We start from the raw sequence: 16,028 nt of genomic DNA, 5'->3' as shown, positions 1-16,028 counted from the left end.
TTGCAACTGCTGCACAGTCATTTCCCTCGGGATGAATAAAGTTACATCTTATCTTTTCTTAAGAAATGATGAACAGCGAATCCAGTATCTTCCAACAGGGCTCGTCTACGCACATAGTGTGAACCTTTTGTTAGCACATACAATTATTGTTAAGTTGGTTGTTGAAGAAAAGACCACAAATTACAATGTTTTCTTTATATCTGTTGTTTATTCTATGTACAGGCAGGAAAAGCTTTTAATTATATGCCACACAAACATTTCTCCATTAATACATTCTAAGCAATACTATGCGTTAATCTTCCCAGAGGCAAATGAACCTCAGCAGGACTATATGCTGTATCTCAAGCGTAGAAAACGGTCCACTACAGTGTCATGGGGACATCCCCACAGATGCCAACCATCTCATCTCTTGGTTATTTGTAATGCTGGGTCTTAAAAAAGCATTTGAGTTGTAAGAGGATTTAAAACCGGTTTTCAGTCAATAAGACTGCAGTGGGATTATGAGAGCAGATATCCTGTAATGAGCCCTTAAAACTGTTTAGGTAAAGTAGCAAACATGAAGAACAATGTTTGTTACAGTATACAGCCAATATACAGTATAGTTGGATGTGCAGCTCCTCTCGGCTGAGGTGGTGTACACAGATCGTAATTCACTAGACCCATGTTCGAGGGCGCAGCACCTTCATTATCTCCTCATCACGTAATACTCTGTACAGCCAGCAGCTAACCTTTACTGTGTCAACTGTTGGTACATTTCAAATGAGACTTAAAAAGTATTTTTAGGGGGATGACTATTTATTTTTGTTCCAATTTCCCATACAGAGTTAACATAGTAAACAAAGCAAGTATTAGTCCTGCAGTGTAAAGGAATAGTGTGATATTTTGGGTTTATTCACTCTCTCGTTGAGAGTTAGATCAAACATTGATACCGCTCTCATATCTGTACGATAAATAGGAAGTTACTGCCTACAGTCATAGCTTAATTTAGCACAAAGGCTGAAAACTCTGTCCAAATGTAACATGTTTCCACTAACACCTTATATCTGGTTGGTATAAGCCGCACAAAAGACAAAGTGTAAAAATGACACGTGGATTTTACGAGGCTCATAAACCCTACATCTTTTGTGGTGATTAAACATACAAGATATGACATGTAATGTAAATCATTCAACTTTGGTTGGTAGGTGGATCTTATGACGCTTGGTCAGAGGCAGGCTAGCTGTTTCTGCCTGTTCACAGTCTGTGTGCCAAGCTAAGCTAACTGGCTGCTGCTTCATATTCAATGTACAAACTTGAGAGTGCTCTCAATCTCGTCAATCTTGTCAATCTTTTGGCGAGAAGGCAAACAAGCACATTTCCCAAAATATTGGATTATTCCTTTAACTATTTAGGCAGTTTCGTTGAAAGCCGTTTCAGTTCATTAAAAACACACACACACACACACACACACACATTTAAGAATCACAGAATGAAACAGAAAATAGAAAAAAGTAATTAATACAAAAATATTTCATCAGGTAGCGACAGTATCGCAAACAACAAAGTATGTTTCTTTTTTCATATATTTTTCTTATTACTTAAATTTTTGGCTATTCAGTCTTCAAGGCCACAATATAAATGTTATCTTTTAGCCACTGCCGACACATTTGTAAAGTAACCTCAAGTAACTTTCACTGCAGATACTATTGTCTGGTGTATTGCAGCTCTCAGGCCAGAAGAACAGGGTTTCTGCACAACATGACAAAACTTCACCTACCAAAAACACACTCACCCTTTATATACACAGACAGAAACATATCCAAATGAAATACATAAAACACCGTGGGATTACTTATGAAATTAAAAGCTCTCTTTTTACTAACGCATGTACAAAGTATGATTGACTCTTAACGAAAGGCTCTTTCAACAAGGTTATTATGTGAAAAATGTAATGTTACTCGTTGCAAGGGTGTGGATACAGCAGTGTCTAAACATGCTAGTTTTGCGTGCGCACACACACACACACACACACACACACACACACACACACACACACACACACACACACACACACACACACACACACAAAGAGAAGCACAAAGAAAAAGTTTTAATCCTCATGACACAAACTTTGCTCATTTTGGCCAGACTGAGCCTTAAAATCTGAATACATGCAGATACGAGCACTCAGAAGCAAATCAAACCTCTCCTGCTCTGTGGTTCTGTCCGCTCGTCTGTCACACTCAATCGAAAACTTGCGCTGACTTGTGCACTGCTGTGGTGAAGTCATTGACAAAAAGTGATTTGCCCAACCCCATCTGTGGATCAAAACGTTTAAAAAAAAAAGTCAGTGAAGGGTGTCGCACAAATGACATGACATGACATGACATGACATGACACACACACACACACACACACACACACACACACACACACACACACACACACACACACACACACACACACACACACACACACACACACACACACACACACGCTCTAATTAAGAGAAAATGTACTGTGCCACTAACTTAGGGGAGCCTTAGGTGGATCATGGTCGTGTGGACATTGGAGTGTTTTACGTCTCTAGCCAGCTGTTACTTTCTTTGTTAATTGTTCTTCATTTATGGCAAGTATATGCTACTGTTCAAATCAGACATGTTAGCACACTTGCTCATACTTGTATATATCTTTAATGCATTCTGTCTAACTCTCTCACTGTCTTGAACTCTTCTTCATCTCGCTTCCATTATCTATGTGTTACTCCTCCCTTAATACCCTGTGAGCAATAAAAACTAGTCTGTCAGGATTCCAGTGTGAACTGTTTCTGTACACTGTTCACTGAACTTTTGGGTGTGGCAGAAGAGAAGGGAAAGTGATTGTGTGCGCAGGAGGAGTAATAATAAACCCCCACCCGTTTCCACTGGCACCTCCCTTTTGCTCGAGTAAGGCAGTGTGAGCATGTGCTAAGTTTTATCCTGATGCACGGGTACAATAGGTTTGTGTTGTGTTTGCCATAGAGAATTAAACACACATTCAGTAACACAGCATTTCAGTTCTTTCTGATTTACCTTTTTCAAAACACCTTGCAAATTCTTGTCGTTCCATAAGCTGTAGAGCATCAGGGAAGCTGCTTTGCTGCTTTTGGGGAAAGAACTAGGACAGAAGGGCAGAGGTCAGTAAGCAAGAGCAGAAAAAATAAGGCAAAGCACACACAGGAATTGTCAGGAAAATAAGCAATTTAGGCAGTGAAGATACGAGCCACACTACTGGTATTTGAGATACTTGGACAGCAGAAGACAAAAGTTGACTGAGTGGCGGTTTTTGTGTTAAATAACGATTTTGACGATGAGCTGCAAAAGCAACTGCATGATGGTACCTCTACAAATGGTTGCTTGATAAATAACTAACTCTAAAAGAATGTCAGCAAATGATTACTGTGCAACATATTACATTACATATTAACAGAATTGGTATTACTTTGGTAGTAAGTAGTTCCAGGTAAAACAGAGTGATAGAAAGATTTCTTCTGGAAAGAGGTGTAGCTGTTTTTAATGTTTTTGCACCACAAAGCAATATTCCATTCGGCGTCATTGTATTAGGGTTGAGGCTGGGTTGAAATATAGGTGTATAAAACTCTAAATACCAATTTAGGTAAGTGAAAAATGTAAATACGGGTAAACCGACCCTTATAACTCACTTGTTCTTGCTTAGTTCAGCCACTGCATACACCAGCTTACTATCGAGGAGTTTCTTGCCGACCTCAGGGTCCGCCAATATCAGATTCCGTGCTGTGCTGCAAACTGTCGCGATAGTATCGTCAGAATTTCCCATCTCTCGGGGGGTAGAGGAGAGGAGGCCTGTGAGCTCAGGCAGAATCTGCTTTGCTACAGACAAGACAAAAAGGAAACACACAGTAAAATCAGTTTGATGTGGACTAACTCTACATTCATGTATCTGCTGCCTGCGTAACAAACATCAACATTGTATGCTTTTCCTTACCCATGGAGGTCTGCAAACTGCTGGTCCGAGACATGTTACCCAGCAGGGACATGGCAGTCTTCTGCAGGCTGGGGTTAGGAGACTTTAGAAGACGGGACATGTGCTGCAGACCCCCCATCTTTTGAACCATCAACTGACTCATGGCACTGGATCCCTGGAAGGGAAGCAAACACAATACAGATTAGCTATACTTCACTCCCACTTCACTGTAGCTGCAGCTGTCTTTGTAATTATTTGACATGTGCATGCATCTCACTTTCACTTGTTGACAATTTCACACAAAACCAGTCGGTTCTTATTGTGAGTTGTGCTGTTGTGTCATTATTCCCACCACTTCTCCTTCTCTGTTGCTTGTTCCCTTTATCAAATCAATCTGAGATAATCCTGAATGTCCGTTAATAACACACACAAAAGGTCAAACTAATAATTATCTTCTTTTTACTCACCGGTCCCTTGATGGCAGTGAGGTTCTGCAGGGCACCACAGCAGGCTTCCAGGGTGGCATCTTTCTGGGACGAGCCCATCAGAGACATGTAGGTCTGCATGGCTTTGGGATGGCACAACCAATTCACACCTGACGGAGCGCTGACCTCTGGCATTCCCCGAACCGCGTCAAATGAAAACTGAGGAGAACGGACGAGAAAGAGATGATCAAAGGCCCGTCGTGATTTAGCCAACAAACATCAGGTGGACGTGTGGTGGTTGATGCCCACATCTTTTTGAGCCTTGCTGCTCCTCGGGCTGAAGCATCCAATCGTTGGGCTTTTGCGATCCTCAGATTGGCCTTGGCGAGGACCGAACTTGCTGAAGCACTCAGGGGACTCTTCCTCCAGTTGGTAGGTCAAGTTATGGAGGATGCATGCACAGTTCTCCACGGACTAGAGGAGAGGAGAGGAGAGGAGAGAGGTTATTAACGACACTGTTACTACAATTCATAGCAGAGCAGAAGTACCATCTGACTTACCTGCCATATCTATGTACACTTTTGCCGCAGTGTTTGAAGAGAAACTGTAGCAAATACTATGTGATCCTTGTTTGCAAGTTTACAGATCGCTAAAATAGGATGACACACCTTCTCCTTCACTGTCTCTATATGATAATGAAAGAGCCCATATGTGGTTAACCCTTCTACATCTGGGTCTCAAGGGAACTGCTCAGTCAAACTCAAAGACAAGCATTTGAAATTATTATTTCAATTGAAGTTTAAAAAAACCGTTTCCTTAATCTCTACAATGGAGGCAGTGAGTAAAATGTTCTCATGACGAATGGACAATACTATAAGAGTAACACCTACATTGACAAATATTGGAATTTTCCTAAAAGGTAACTTTTATTGTTTTTAATTTGTGGCTCATATTTCCCATTGATTAAGAAAAACTCATCAAGGTTCTAAGCAAGTCTCCGTTTGTATGTTGGTTTAACAAGAAATAAGAATAATGTAGCAAAACAACATAAAATCAAACATATAGTAATAAGTAAGGGTTAATAAGTTAACACAATAAAGAAATGGATAAATTCTTCTAGAAACGCAACATTAACATGCATTCAGTAAATTCAGTTTAGTTAACCAACTTGATTAACAGTAAAGTGATCACAATCACAAAGTCAGTGAAACACAAACACATAAAGCGCAACCAGTTTCAGACTACTGTAAGACGATAACTTTACTGCGATGACACAAGATGCATTCTGCCTCTGCTTCACAAGAAGCCTGTGTAAACAGACGTACAGACTTAAAATTAAGCACAAACCAACACACCCAAAACAAATTACACATACAAGCACCCGCTAAATACATACACACACCTGCAGTATTTACCTTACATATGTGTGTTTATGCGAGTGTGAGTGTGTTCTTGTATTGTAGGGGTGTGTAGGGGTGAGTAAAGATATCATTATGTATCACACTCTGTGACAGACACATCAGACATGTTCTACAGGAACTATGAGTGAACTAGAATATGTCTCCAGACATGAATCCAACCATAGAAGTTCTTTCCTGTTCACACATCCACAATTCAGTGTTAGAGGGACAATGTGGGAAAAAACAATGTGTGGCCTGATAAACAGACAAATAATCCTTGATTGTAAGGCCAGTAAAGCCATTGTTAAAATATGTTTAATGCCAATTGCTGCAATCAACAATTATTTCTTAAAAAATAGTGATTGATTTTATTTAATAGTGAATAGTGAAAAATTTAATTTTCTTAAGCCCAAAATGAGGTCTTTACATTGCTCGTTTTTTCCAAAGATATAAAACAGAGACAATCATTAAATCCTCACAATTGCAAAAGTGGAACCAATAAATGATTTGAGCTAAATAACTATTATTAATCATCAAATAGTTGCCGATTAAATGTATGACGATTGGCTGATCAATTAACGGTTTCAGCTCTACCTGACAGCATCAATTTGACTTCTAGTGATGATAGTGGTGGTGTAGAGGGGAGCGGAGGAGTTTTAGCAGACAAGAACATTAAATCATTTCTAATGTAAGTTTACCTTGTCATCAGGGTTTTCCTCCACCACACAGGACTGGACGTAACTCATGAGGGAGTCAATGAGGCCATTGCACTCTCTCATTGCTTGCCTGTCCTTCTTTTTGCCGCAGCTCAGGTTCCTACACACATTCAAATCATTCATTTAAATCCAAAAGGAAACACTAATATGTCTTGAATATAATAACAGACACAGAACCGCAAGTGCGTCAACACGTAACTTGCACAATCACACACTGATCGTTGAGATTAGGCACGAGGTGCCAGTATTAAGTAGTTATAATGATAACTATTGTTTAATACACATTTACATTACAAAACTGCCAACTAGCCAACTCAAAAAAAGTCATCTTGTCTGATCTCAATAAAAATGCAAATTATTCCTCTTAAATTCAGGTATTTCATATTACGTAAAACACTTTATTTATTATTATTAATAATAATAATAATAATAATAACAACACTTTGATAAAGATGTCTGTGACGTCAAAACTGTGATCTCTGCCCTGAAAACGTAAATAAAATCAAGCATCAGAGGCACTGATAGATGAAATGTTCTCTCACCGCAGGCACCCTGTCGCGCTGTTGAAGACATCAGGGTGTATGTTGTTGTTGGCGCTTTTGTCTGACCAGCAGGTGAATGGTACCACCACATTCTCGGTCAGGGCGGGCAGCGCTGTGGCTATAAGTTCTCCCTTCAGCTCATCGGCGGAGGACAGGTTCCATAACAGGCCTAAGTATGACAGTAAAGTTGCAAGAAAACCGCCTGTGCATTTCATCCATGAATCATGTTTTTAAAACAGAATGTTGTTCTAAGAAATGGATGCTCAAAGAACATTTGTAAGAAGAAATGTATAATCTGAAGAAAAAAATCATTAGTTTTTTCATAGCCTTTATGTATGTGGTTTACCAAGCCGTATGTAATATTGTCTGTATTAAGCCTGTATTATTATTATTTGATTTATGTCCTCCTTATCTTCTGAGTAAATTAGTAAAAAGTGAAGTGAATGTTCTTCTTTTTTCTATACATGTATTTATTTTTGCAATCTTTATGTTCTACTAAAACAATACTAATGAAGTAAAATGTTCTTCTTCAGTCTATGCGATATTTAGTAAAGGCGCAGGAGGCCACCATTCTACCCAATATCCTGAGTGTCTGGTCCCAATGAAAATGTCCTACCAGTTATTTGTTTCTGGGTCTCAGTAGAATCGGTCTCCTTTAGTAGCTGCAGGGCCTTAGCTATACCGCCACAGTGCTGAACCTCCAGCTTGTTGTCCTGGTCTTTGAATACCAGGTTCCTCAGAGCCCCAGCAGCAGCCTGGCTCACCCCAGTGTTGGGGCTCCGCAGCAGGGTCACAAGAGCGGGGATACCTCCTAGTTGGGAAACCTGGGATCCAGAAATGTGCAGGGAAATGTGAGACAATTAAGGGCATGGCAATGTATCTCCAACACTATAAGTTACACAAACGTCTTCACAGAGAGCATGCGCCAATTGTATCACCACTACAAGACAACCGTCCTACAAATGTGATGCGAGGATAGACTAAAATCCATGTGTGCATGTTTGGAGGGTGTGTCAGTACAGTATATTTGTGAGCGAGTTCTCGGACCTCCTGTTTGGTGCGCTCCTCTTTGTAGGTGGTGTGGTGGATGAAGGTGGCTCCACACTGCTGGTAATTCTCTTCAGGGTGAGACAAGAACTCCACAGCCTGCTTAAGGGTCATGTCTGACATGTTCACCGTGCTGTTCATCCTGCAGTAACAGGCAAAGCGATAAAAGAGATAGTTAGAAATAAGGAACAAGCCGATTGCTCTTTTGTCACATGACACCTCGGCAAAATCCCAGAAAAGTTTTCATAACAGTATGATTTCTTTTCAAAAATACTCTTGGTTGCTCGCAAGAAAGCACGGAACATAGAAAAGGCTGCAGCCAAACCCTCCAACAAAAGGATGACTGGGCTGTAATTATTAACAAAATAAACTGTATGGAGAATTGACCTGCACCTTAAGACTGCAATATAAATCAAGAAACAATAGACTACATATGTGCTGATAAGATGTAAACTATCACATGTCACCCTTATCCTGTACACGTACAATGTTGCCCATGTCAAACCCTTCCTATTGTCTGAAAATGTCAATGAAAGCCAGACAACTCACGCTGATATCTGCTCTATGTTGGATCGTTTGATGGTCCCCATCTTGCCCTCAGAGTAAGAATGGGCAGAGGGGGGATGGACGATGCGCGTCTGGCTGGTGGTCATCTGAGGGTTGTTGGTCATAGAATAGGTGCTCTGTCTATTTCCTCGACTCTGCATGGTGTTGTTCTGGACCACCTGCCCTTTGGCTCTCTAAAATAAAAAAGAGCAATTTACAGCAGTTTATATGTTATTTGTTTGAGGAATTGATTCCTTAAAAACAACATGAAAATGGTATTTCAGTGACACTAGAATAGAACATGAAAATGACTGATCACCATAACGGGTGCAGGAACAACAACAAGTGAACGAGCCAAGGCAGGGTCACTGCGAGAGGACTTCAGCCCGTTGGGAGTCTGGGGCCAGTTGCCAGCGTTGAATTGCTGTTCCCATGTACCCGAGCTGGAGAACTGTCTTCCTTGTGAGGTGGTTTTAGCGGATAGAGTGCGACTCTTCTGAGAATTTACCTAAAACAAAAAAGGGAATATTTTGCTCAGTAGGGTTTTACATAAAACATTCTTGATTAGATTGAAAAAATACACATGACACAAGAAGTCCAAACTAGCCAGCCGTGGAAAACTGGCTGAGCTGGCGGTGACCATCATCTGCTAAATCACCTTAATGTTTTTCTGTAGTCACAAAAAAAGAAAGTAGGGAGCCCACTTTCCACTAAAACAGTTTCCAAAGAATTACCCTGTAAACCAAGACAGAGGAATTTGACCTGACACAAAGCCTGCATACATTTGCTCTTCCTCAGTTTATGCTGAAAGCAACAGAAGACACCGAACGATCACACACACCAAAGTAACATAATATCTCATGGTCATTGGAGACCAACTTGTGTAAAGGACTGCTGGCACAGTTGAGTATTTTCTCACAGAGGATCTTTGTGTGTGCAAGTCAGACACAGCATGTCACTAAACACTTTAATCTCACATAATTACATCTTGTTTATGTATCAATTTATTTTGACTTTGCCTTTTTTGGCTTCGTCTGTGTGTGCTTTTGTGTGTGAACATAGAACGCTATTCAAGATTTGCAACAATATCACTAAGAAAGAAAACTTGGCATAGCATGAGCAAAATGACAGAACACGTCTAGCTAATGCTTTAACGATGATTCATCCTCGCAACTAAACCGTGGCCTCCTATTGGCTTATTTAAAAAGTTACAGTAAAATCAAAAATCTGGCAGAGAAGAACATTCCCATAGGTCTTTGAACACACTGAATGTTAGGAAGGAAGGAAGGAAGGAAGTGTGCACCCATGATCACACAAAAATCATAACATCACAGTTTAAGAAATCACAACAATTTTCTTTCAAATAAATCACTGTAGCTGACATTGATGTCTTACATTGATTTGTGGAATTGATGATCAGGAAGGACTATTGGCTTATTGGGGAGCAGGTCTCTCACACACACTCACTCTTTCTCTCACTCTCACACACACACACGATTATGTGTACCGACTCTCTTTCCTGTTTCAAACCAGACTGGTTGCTCAGTTACCAGCCAGCTCCGCTACTTAGCAGCAAAAGCACAATGGAGGAGAGATCTGTCAATAACATGTTTGATAAGAGCTGACGGTGTGTTTGCACGCTCCATTCATTAGGCTACAGCCTGACTGAGCCTTCCTTATATCAGCGGCCAGACAGGACCGACACATTCAAATTCAGCAGAGCAAATAGAAACAAGCACAAAACGAAGGCTTATGCATCTTATTTTGGAACAAAGATTTAGTAGGAACTACCAAATATTTCTGTATTTATTGTTATTGCTGTTAGTTGGAAGGAAACATAAACAGGGTATACCTGTGTGCTGGAGAAAGCAATACCTCAATCATGAATTCATAATTGAGGAACACTGACAGCACATGGCAGCCATAGTTAGGGGACAAAAAATAAAATCATCATGGCATCAACCATGGAACTTTTAAAAACTTGATAAAGAAACAAAGCAATGTACGATCAAGTTTAAGCAATGTCAGCAACCCACAAAGACGGGTTCACTTGCCATTTATAGTCAAAGTGACGGTTGACCCCGAGTTAACTGTAAATTATAATAAGCCTTGATCAGCAAGAATCCATCATCACACTGCTGACACATGCCTTAACTGTCAAATGTCTGATACACACACTGACACACACACTGACACACACACTGACACACACACTGACACATACACACACACACACACACACAGAATTTAGTGCCAAGACTGAAATTGAGAATTAAGTTCAAAAACAATGTTTTGCTGCTGCATACAAACATGTAAAGTGTTAATTACGCACAGTACATAAGAGACTGTACTTCACACAGTCGCACACTCATTAAAGCGTCTTGGCAAAGGCAAGTGGTTACACCTTCAGTTGTATAATTATGTTTCATAAAGAAATGTCTTAAATCACCTGTGGCTGATGGGTTACTCCCATTTCTTGGATCAAAGAAATACCTGGACATTTCTTTTGACCAAGAGTTGGATCAGGAGAGTGAGGAGCGCCTTGATATCGGAGTGGTTACAGCCTATGCTCTATTACTGCCCTCATCACTTAAGAATCGTGTTATAACATACATGTTAGCATACACATTGTGTTAGTGAGCTTTAGAGGTGCGGGCAGCTTGTGTTACTTTTGGACAAAGCTAGCTGCTTCTCTGTTTCCAGTTTTATGTTAAGCAAACAACAACAACTAATTATTCCTTTAAAGTTTTCTTTACTTCTATGTAATAGATAGTATGTTTTTATTATTGTTTTCAAAATGATGTCATCTTTGAGTAGTAATGTAGTTATTAGTTTAATTTTAGAAGCCAAATCTGCATTACCAAACAGCAACCTATGTAAAACAGTAAAACTGGATGCAGATATATCTTGATCATGATCTATTAACTGAGATGGATTACGGCAAGCATGTTTCCTTTCATACAAAAACATGATTTGAAACAAATAGCTGGATAAAAGAAAGTGTTTAAAAAAATAAAATCTCATCAACAGTAATCCACATTTGTGATTATAATAGCTAAAACTACTGATTAAAGGTCAACGGGTTTGTGCTGCGACTATAAGTAACACAACGAGTAGGGCTGCTACATGAGAGAAACAATTACCGCTTTGTTGAAGCCTGTTGACAAAGCGGAGTTGGTGCGGCTGTAGGTGCCATTTGCTTTGGCTGGAGAAAACTTGAACGATCCAAACTCATATGTTGTCAAAGTTTGCGGAGACGAGCCTGTTAAAAGAGGAGACGTATGAGAACTGAAATTAACAACAGAGACAGCCTAGTGGAAAACTCACAAAATCATGCACTTAACAAACACACCTTGCTAATACATACCAATATGGAATAAACCAGATTTTCTTAGTACAAAATAAATCACTTAATTTCACCACACGGAAAGATAAAAGGTATCACACAGCTGCAACACATAATCCAACACTCAAAAGTCTCTCCTTTTGAAGAGCTAGTGAACAAATCACACATCTTTTGTTCAGTATCTACAACTTAAATTAATCATAACACATAAGGTTAACTTTAAAACAGGGAAATATTCAAACATCCACATGATCAGAAAACAATAGTCAAGCTCTTAAGATTAACACTTAATAAAATCCTCTCCAAACACAGACCTGATAATATCCCTTCCTATTGCAAAATGGGAAAATAAATGGGATTACTTGACACCAACTGCTGGACTAAAATCTGCACAAACACAATCTCAATGACAAATAAACCCAACCTTCAACTCATACAATGTCAACCATAGAACACAAAAGAAATGCACTAAATGAGCCTCTCAGATTCAAGTAACTGTCCACTCTGCCCCCCCCCCAACGCCAGAGACGATTACATCCATGCTATCTGGCTCTGCCCACCTGCACAAGTCTGGAAATACATCACCAATAAACTGTCCCTCATATTGAAATACAGGATCCCACTATCCCCAACACATCTACTCATCGCTGTCGCCAAGAGGACAGTCTATTATTATTATAATATATATATGTATTTTTTAAATCTCTTTATTGCCTCCCACCGTGTTATAATTATTAATATTATTGTTTGTTTTGCCCTGTCATGTTAATCATGTCACCCAAAATATCAAGCTCTGTGTGGTCTAGTGTAACCGATCATCTCTCGAATGTCTCGAGAACAGAATTGGTTTGGCTGCAAACAGGAAAATGTGTGCCTCAGGCATGTGTACAACACTAACCTTGTGGTTATTTTCCTTAATATGTTGGACTGCTGTTATGTGTTTTGTTAAAATTTGCCCAGAGCAAAGGATTTCTTTCCAGATCTTCATCTTACTTTTAGATTAGACTACGCTCTCTTAAATAATGACTGTAGAAAAAAAAAGACAGAATCATAAATAAAGACTTATGGGACAAACCAATTACGAGTTAAGTCCTTAATTATGTGGACCACATATAATAAATTCTTAAATCACAGCCTTTACCTAGTTTGGCTGTATGCCTCTCCTATGGGCTATACTTTTATTTGATCTGTTCTGGTAATTACAACCATTTAATGACTACCAATTTTAAAAACAGGCCAGAGACAACAATCCCTTGATGCAGTGAATGTCTCATAACACAGTAGAACAGCATAGTACCGTCTGCTTTGACCTGGATTCATTTCACAATATACAATTTTAGTTCCCTCTCTCTCGCGTTTTGGTGGATCTTTATAATTCCTCATGCAGTAAAAGCCAAATACCAGAATTGTTTTGAAAGACTCAAATGTAATTTGACACACGTGTGTTTGTGTGGGCTGTGTGTAAGCCCCATGGGCTGCATAACTAACAGAAACTGCTGTGGCACGTTCAGGACAAGAATGTGTCTGTCAGTTTCTCAGAGCTCACACAAACAAATAACTCTCTTGTGATAAGTCCTTTACGTATACTGTCTATTTGGCGTTACCAAAACACCTCTGATACCTGCTACAGTCACCTTAAAGGTGGGACACCACCCCTGAACATGTTCGAGCCTACAAGTCGTCTTTCCCTCGCAGGTAACTAACGTTCGCTTACTAGTGGAAGCAGCATACATGTTTTCCACCCTTTTAATCTACAAAGAAACCATAAGAGGTCTGGTTTCCTCACATAGTTGGCCGAAAAACGCAGCACAGGAGAACAACAGGTCTGTGTGTAGGACTGATGGGGAAGTTGTATGACGCACTATTCCCAGGAAACACAAAACAACTCTAATATTAGGTAAGGTACAAGTAATAGACCTAAATTAGGATGCCTGAAAGAAAACACCACTGTCCAAATACAGAGGTTACAACATGTATTATACGGTATTATTCTTAACATTATGATGTTGTATAAAGCCTTCTTTCCATACTTGTAGGTGAGGGCGACACTGAGCCGCTCTTTCCATGTTTGGACTTGCTCCTCTTGATGGTGTGCACTTGATCCAGCACGCGCTGTTGTCCCGAGCGCAGCTTGTTGTCGGAGGGCACCGCGAGCGACGTGTCCTCCATGCCCATATTATTCCTCGCTGACCACAGCGGTTCCGGAGCCATCATCTTCCCAGCACGGGGCCCTTCTCGAGAACGGTTCGGTTAAAAAACTGTTTTCAAATTAATTGGAAACCCGGAGGTGCATTGGCAGCTAGACTCAGCGCGAGAAGTACAGTGGACAGGGACAAGGATGTAGATAGTCTAAATGTTCACAGTGAACTCCACCCTCGGGACCGCGCCCGGTTGAGGTGGGACCTGTGGGTGGGACTGAAAAGAGTTCATTTGTGGAGTGTGTGAAGGGAGGGGCATTTACGCATGAGTGCAGAGTGCAATATCTGCACACCTGAGGAACAACAGAGATAATTATCATAAATAAATATCATTTTAAAAGTAAAAGCTTTACTCTTTACCCAGCAGCCCTCAGTAATAGCATTTAGTGATGTGCTATAGTGAAATGTATTTTTCTGGCTGTGCCCCTCCCACCTGTTTATCCCACACAATAAAGATAAACAATGTTAAATATAATAAAATAGCGAAAGCTCAAAGAAATAACTAGTGGTACTGTACTGTAAGAAGGTATACTATACATTTGAGCCTTGTACTACATTTTATGCTATCCTACTACCCCATAGTATTTTCAAACAGTACACAGTACAGTATATTAATCAGTAATGGAAATAATATAGCACTCCTTTATGCTTATCTGACTTTTCAGATCAATACTTAAGTGAGTGGTTACAGTTAAGGCCATTTTACTGCAACATCCCAGGTTCAATTCCAGTCTTTTGTTTTATGTTGTACCCCTATATCTCTCCATTTCTATACTGCCCCCATCAATCATCTTTACAAACTAAATTGATCAATGTATATGTAATGTGCCAACCTCTGGGCTAGATCAGGGTGAATACTTTTTACTTTAGGCAAATTGTTGAGCACAGAGCTGAGTTCAGAGCATGAGCAAGCATCTGTCAGCTTGAGAAGAGAGCAGAGAGAACAGAGACAGTGGGGAAAAGGAGATAATACGAGCGCATGCTCTCTGCTTAACCGGAATGTTTTAGGTAACATTTTCCCACCACACCCTTTTCATCAAACCTGCCAAGGTGACAAATGTCATGAGTTGTGTGTGTGTGTGTGTGTGTGTGTGTGTGTGTGTGTGTGTGTGTGTGTGTGTGTGTGTGTGTGTGTGTGTGTGTGTGTGTGTGTGTGTGTGTGTGTGTGCGTGCGTGTGCGTGTGTGTGTGTGTAAATTACTCAAAGCAGGTGAGCTCAGGACAAGGCAGTAATGTTTGAGTGACGACAAAATACAAAGCCCATGTAGTTTTCAAGCCAGATGTATCTGATTTTAAAATGACAATGAAACTAAACCTCTATCAGTGCTCCTCCATTTACTGATTTAAGTTGAAATACAGCCATGAGCAACCTGTGAACTATCTCAGCTATATTATTGTACTGTTGCGATGTTGGCAGGCTTATGCAGTCGGCAAGTACCACACCCAGCCTGAGGGCTTTGTGTGTGTATCACGGTTCACTGCTTGCAGTTTTAGCAGCATGGCATAGGTAATTTTGAGGCCTCCCAGACAGACATCACTCTGACTAATGTCTGCCAACAGAAGAGCCAAAAGACTGCGTGTGAGGAATACTGGAAGTCAACAGTTTTACGGAGCAACCTTTGACAAAAGTTACAGGACATCTGCATAAAGCCACATATTCTCTTTGTTCTAAAAAAAAAAAAAACAACCCACCTCAAATCCCAAGCACATAGGGTGAGCATTATCACAAGTTCACAATTATTATTTATCGAACACGCTCAAATGATTGGATTATGATGCAGATGCTGGCTTGGAAAATCCATTTGTTTTCACATCTGCGACATGGAACAACATGAAGAACTATTAAAGC

The 16,028-nt window shown here is 40.1% G+C and overlaps 1 protein-coding gene across 1 annotated transcript; it reads right to left on the bottom strand.

Moving 5' to 3' along the window:
- Positions 1-188: 188 nt before the first annotated feature.
- On the bottom strand, positions 189-14,196 carry pkp1a (plakophilin 1a). The gene is made up of 14 exons (XM_029435527.1): positions 14,013-14,196; positions 11,780-11,898; positions 8,956-9,144; positions 8,640-8,830; positions 8,091-8,232; positions 7,660-7,867; positions 7,044-7,212; positions 6,484-6,601; positions 4,695-4,859; positions 4,428-4,604; positions 3,982-4,135; positions 3,680-3,866; positions 3,051-3,135; positions 189-2,297 (listed from the first exon to the last, which is right to left on the bottom strand). The coding sequence occupies exons 1-14, from the start codon at positions 14,194-14,196 to the stop codon at positions 2,223-2,225; spliced, it is 2,163 nt and encodes a 720-aa protein (XP_029291387.1). The 3' UTR covers positions 189-2,222.
- Between the last annotated feature and the right edge of the window lie 1,832 nt (positions 14,197-16,028).

Source organism: Cottoperca gobio, chromosome 7 (genome assembly GCF_900634415.1).
Source record: "Cottoperca gobio chromosome 7, fCotGob3.1, whole genome shotgun sequence".
NCBI classification, from domain to species: Eukaryota; Metazoa; Chordata; class Actinopteri; order Perciformes; family Bovichtidae; genus Cottoperca; species Cottoperca gobio.
Note: the sequence above shows the minus strand (reverse complement) of the source record. Positions and strands in the feature narration are given on the sequence as shown.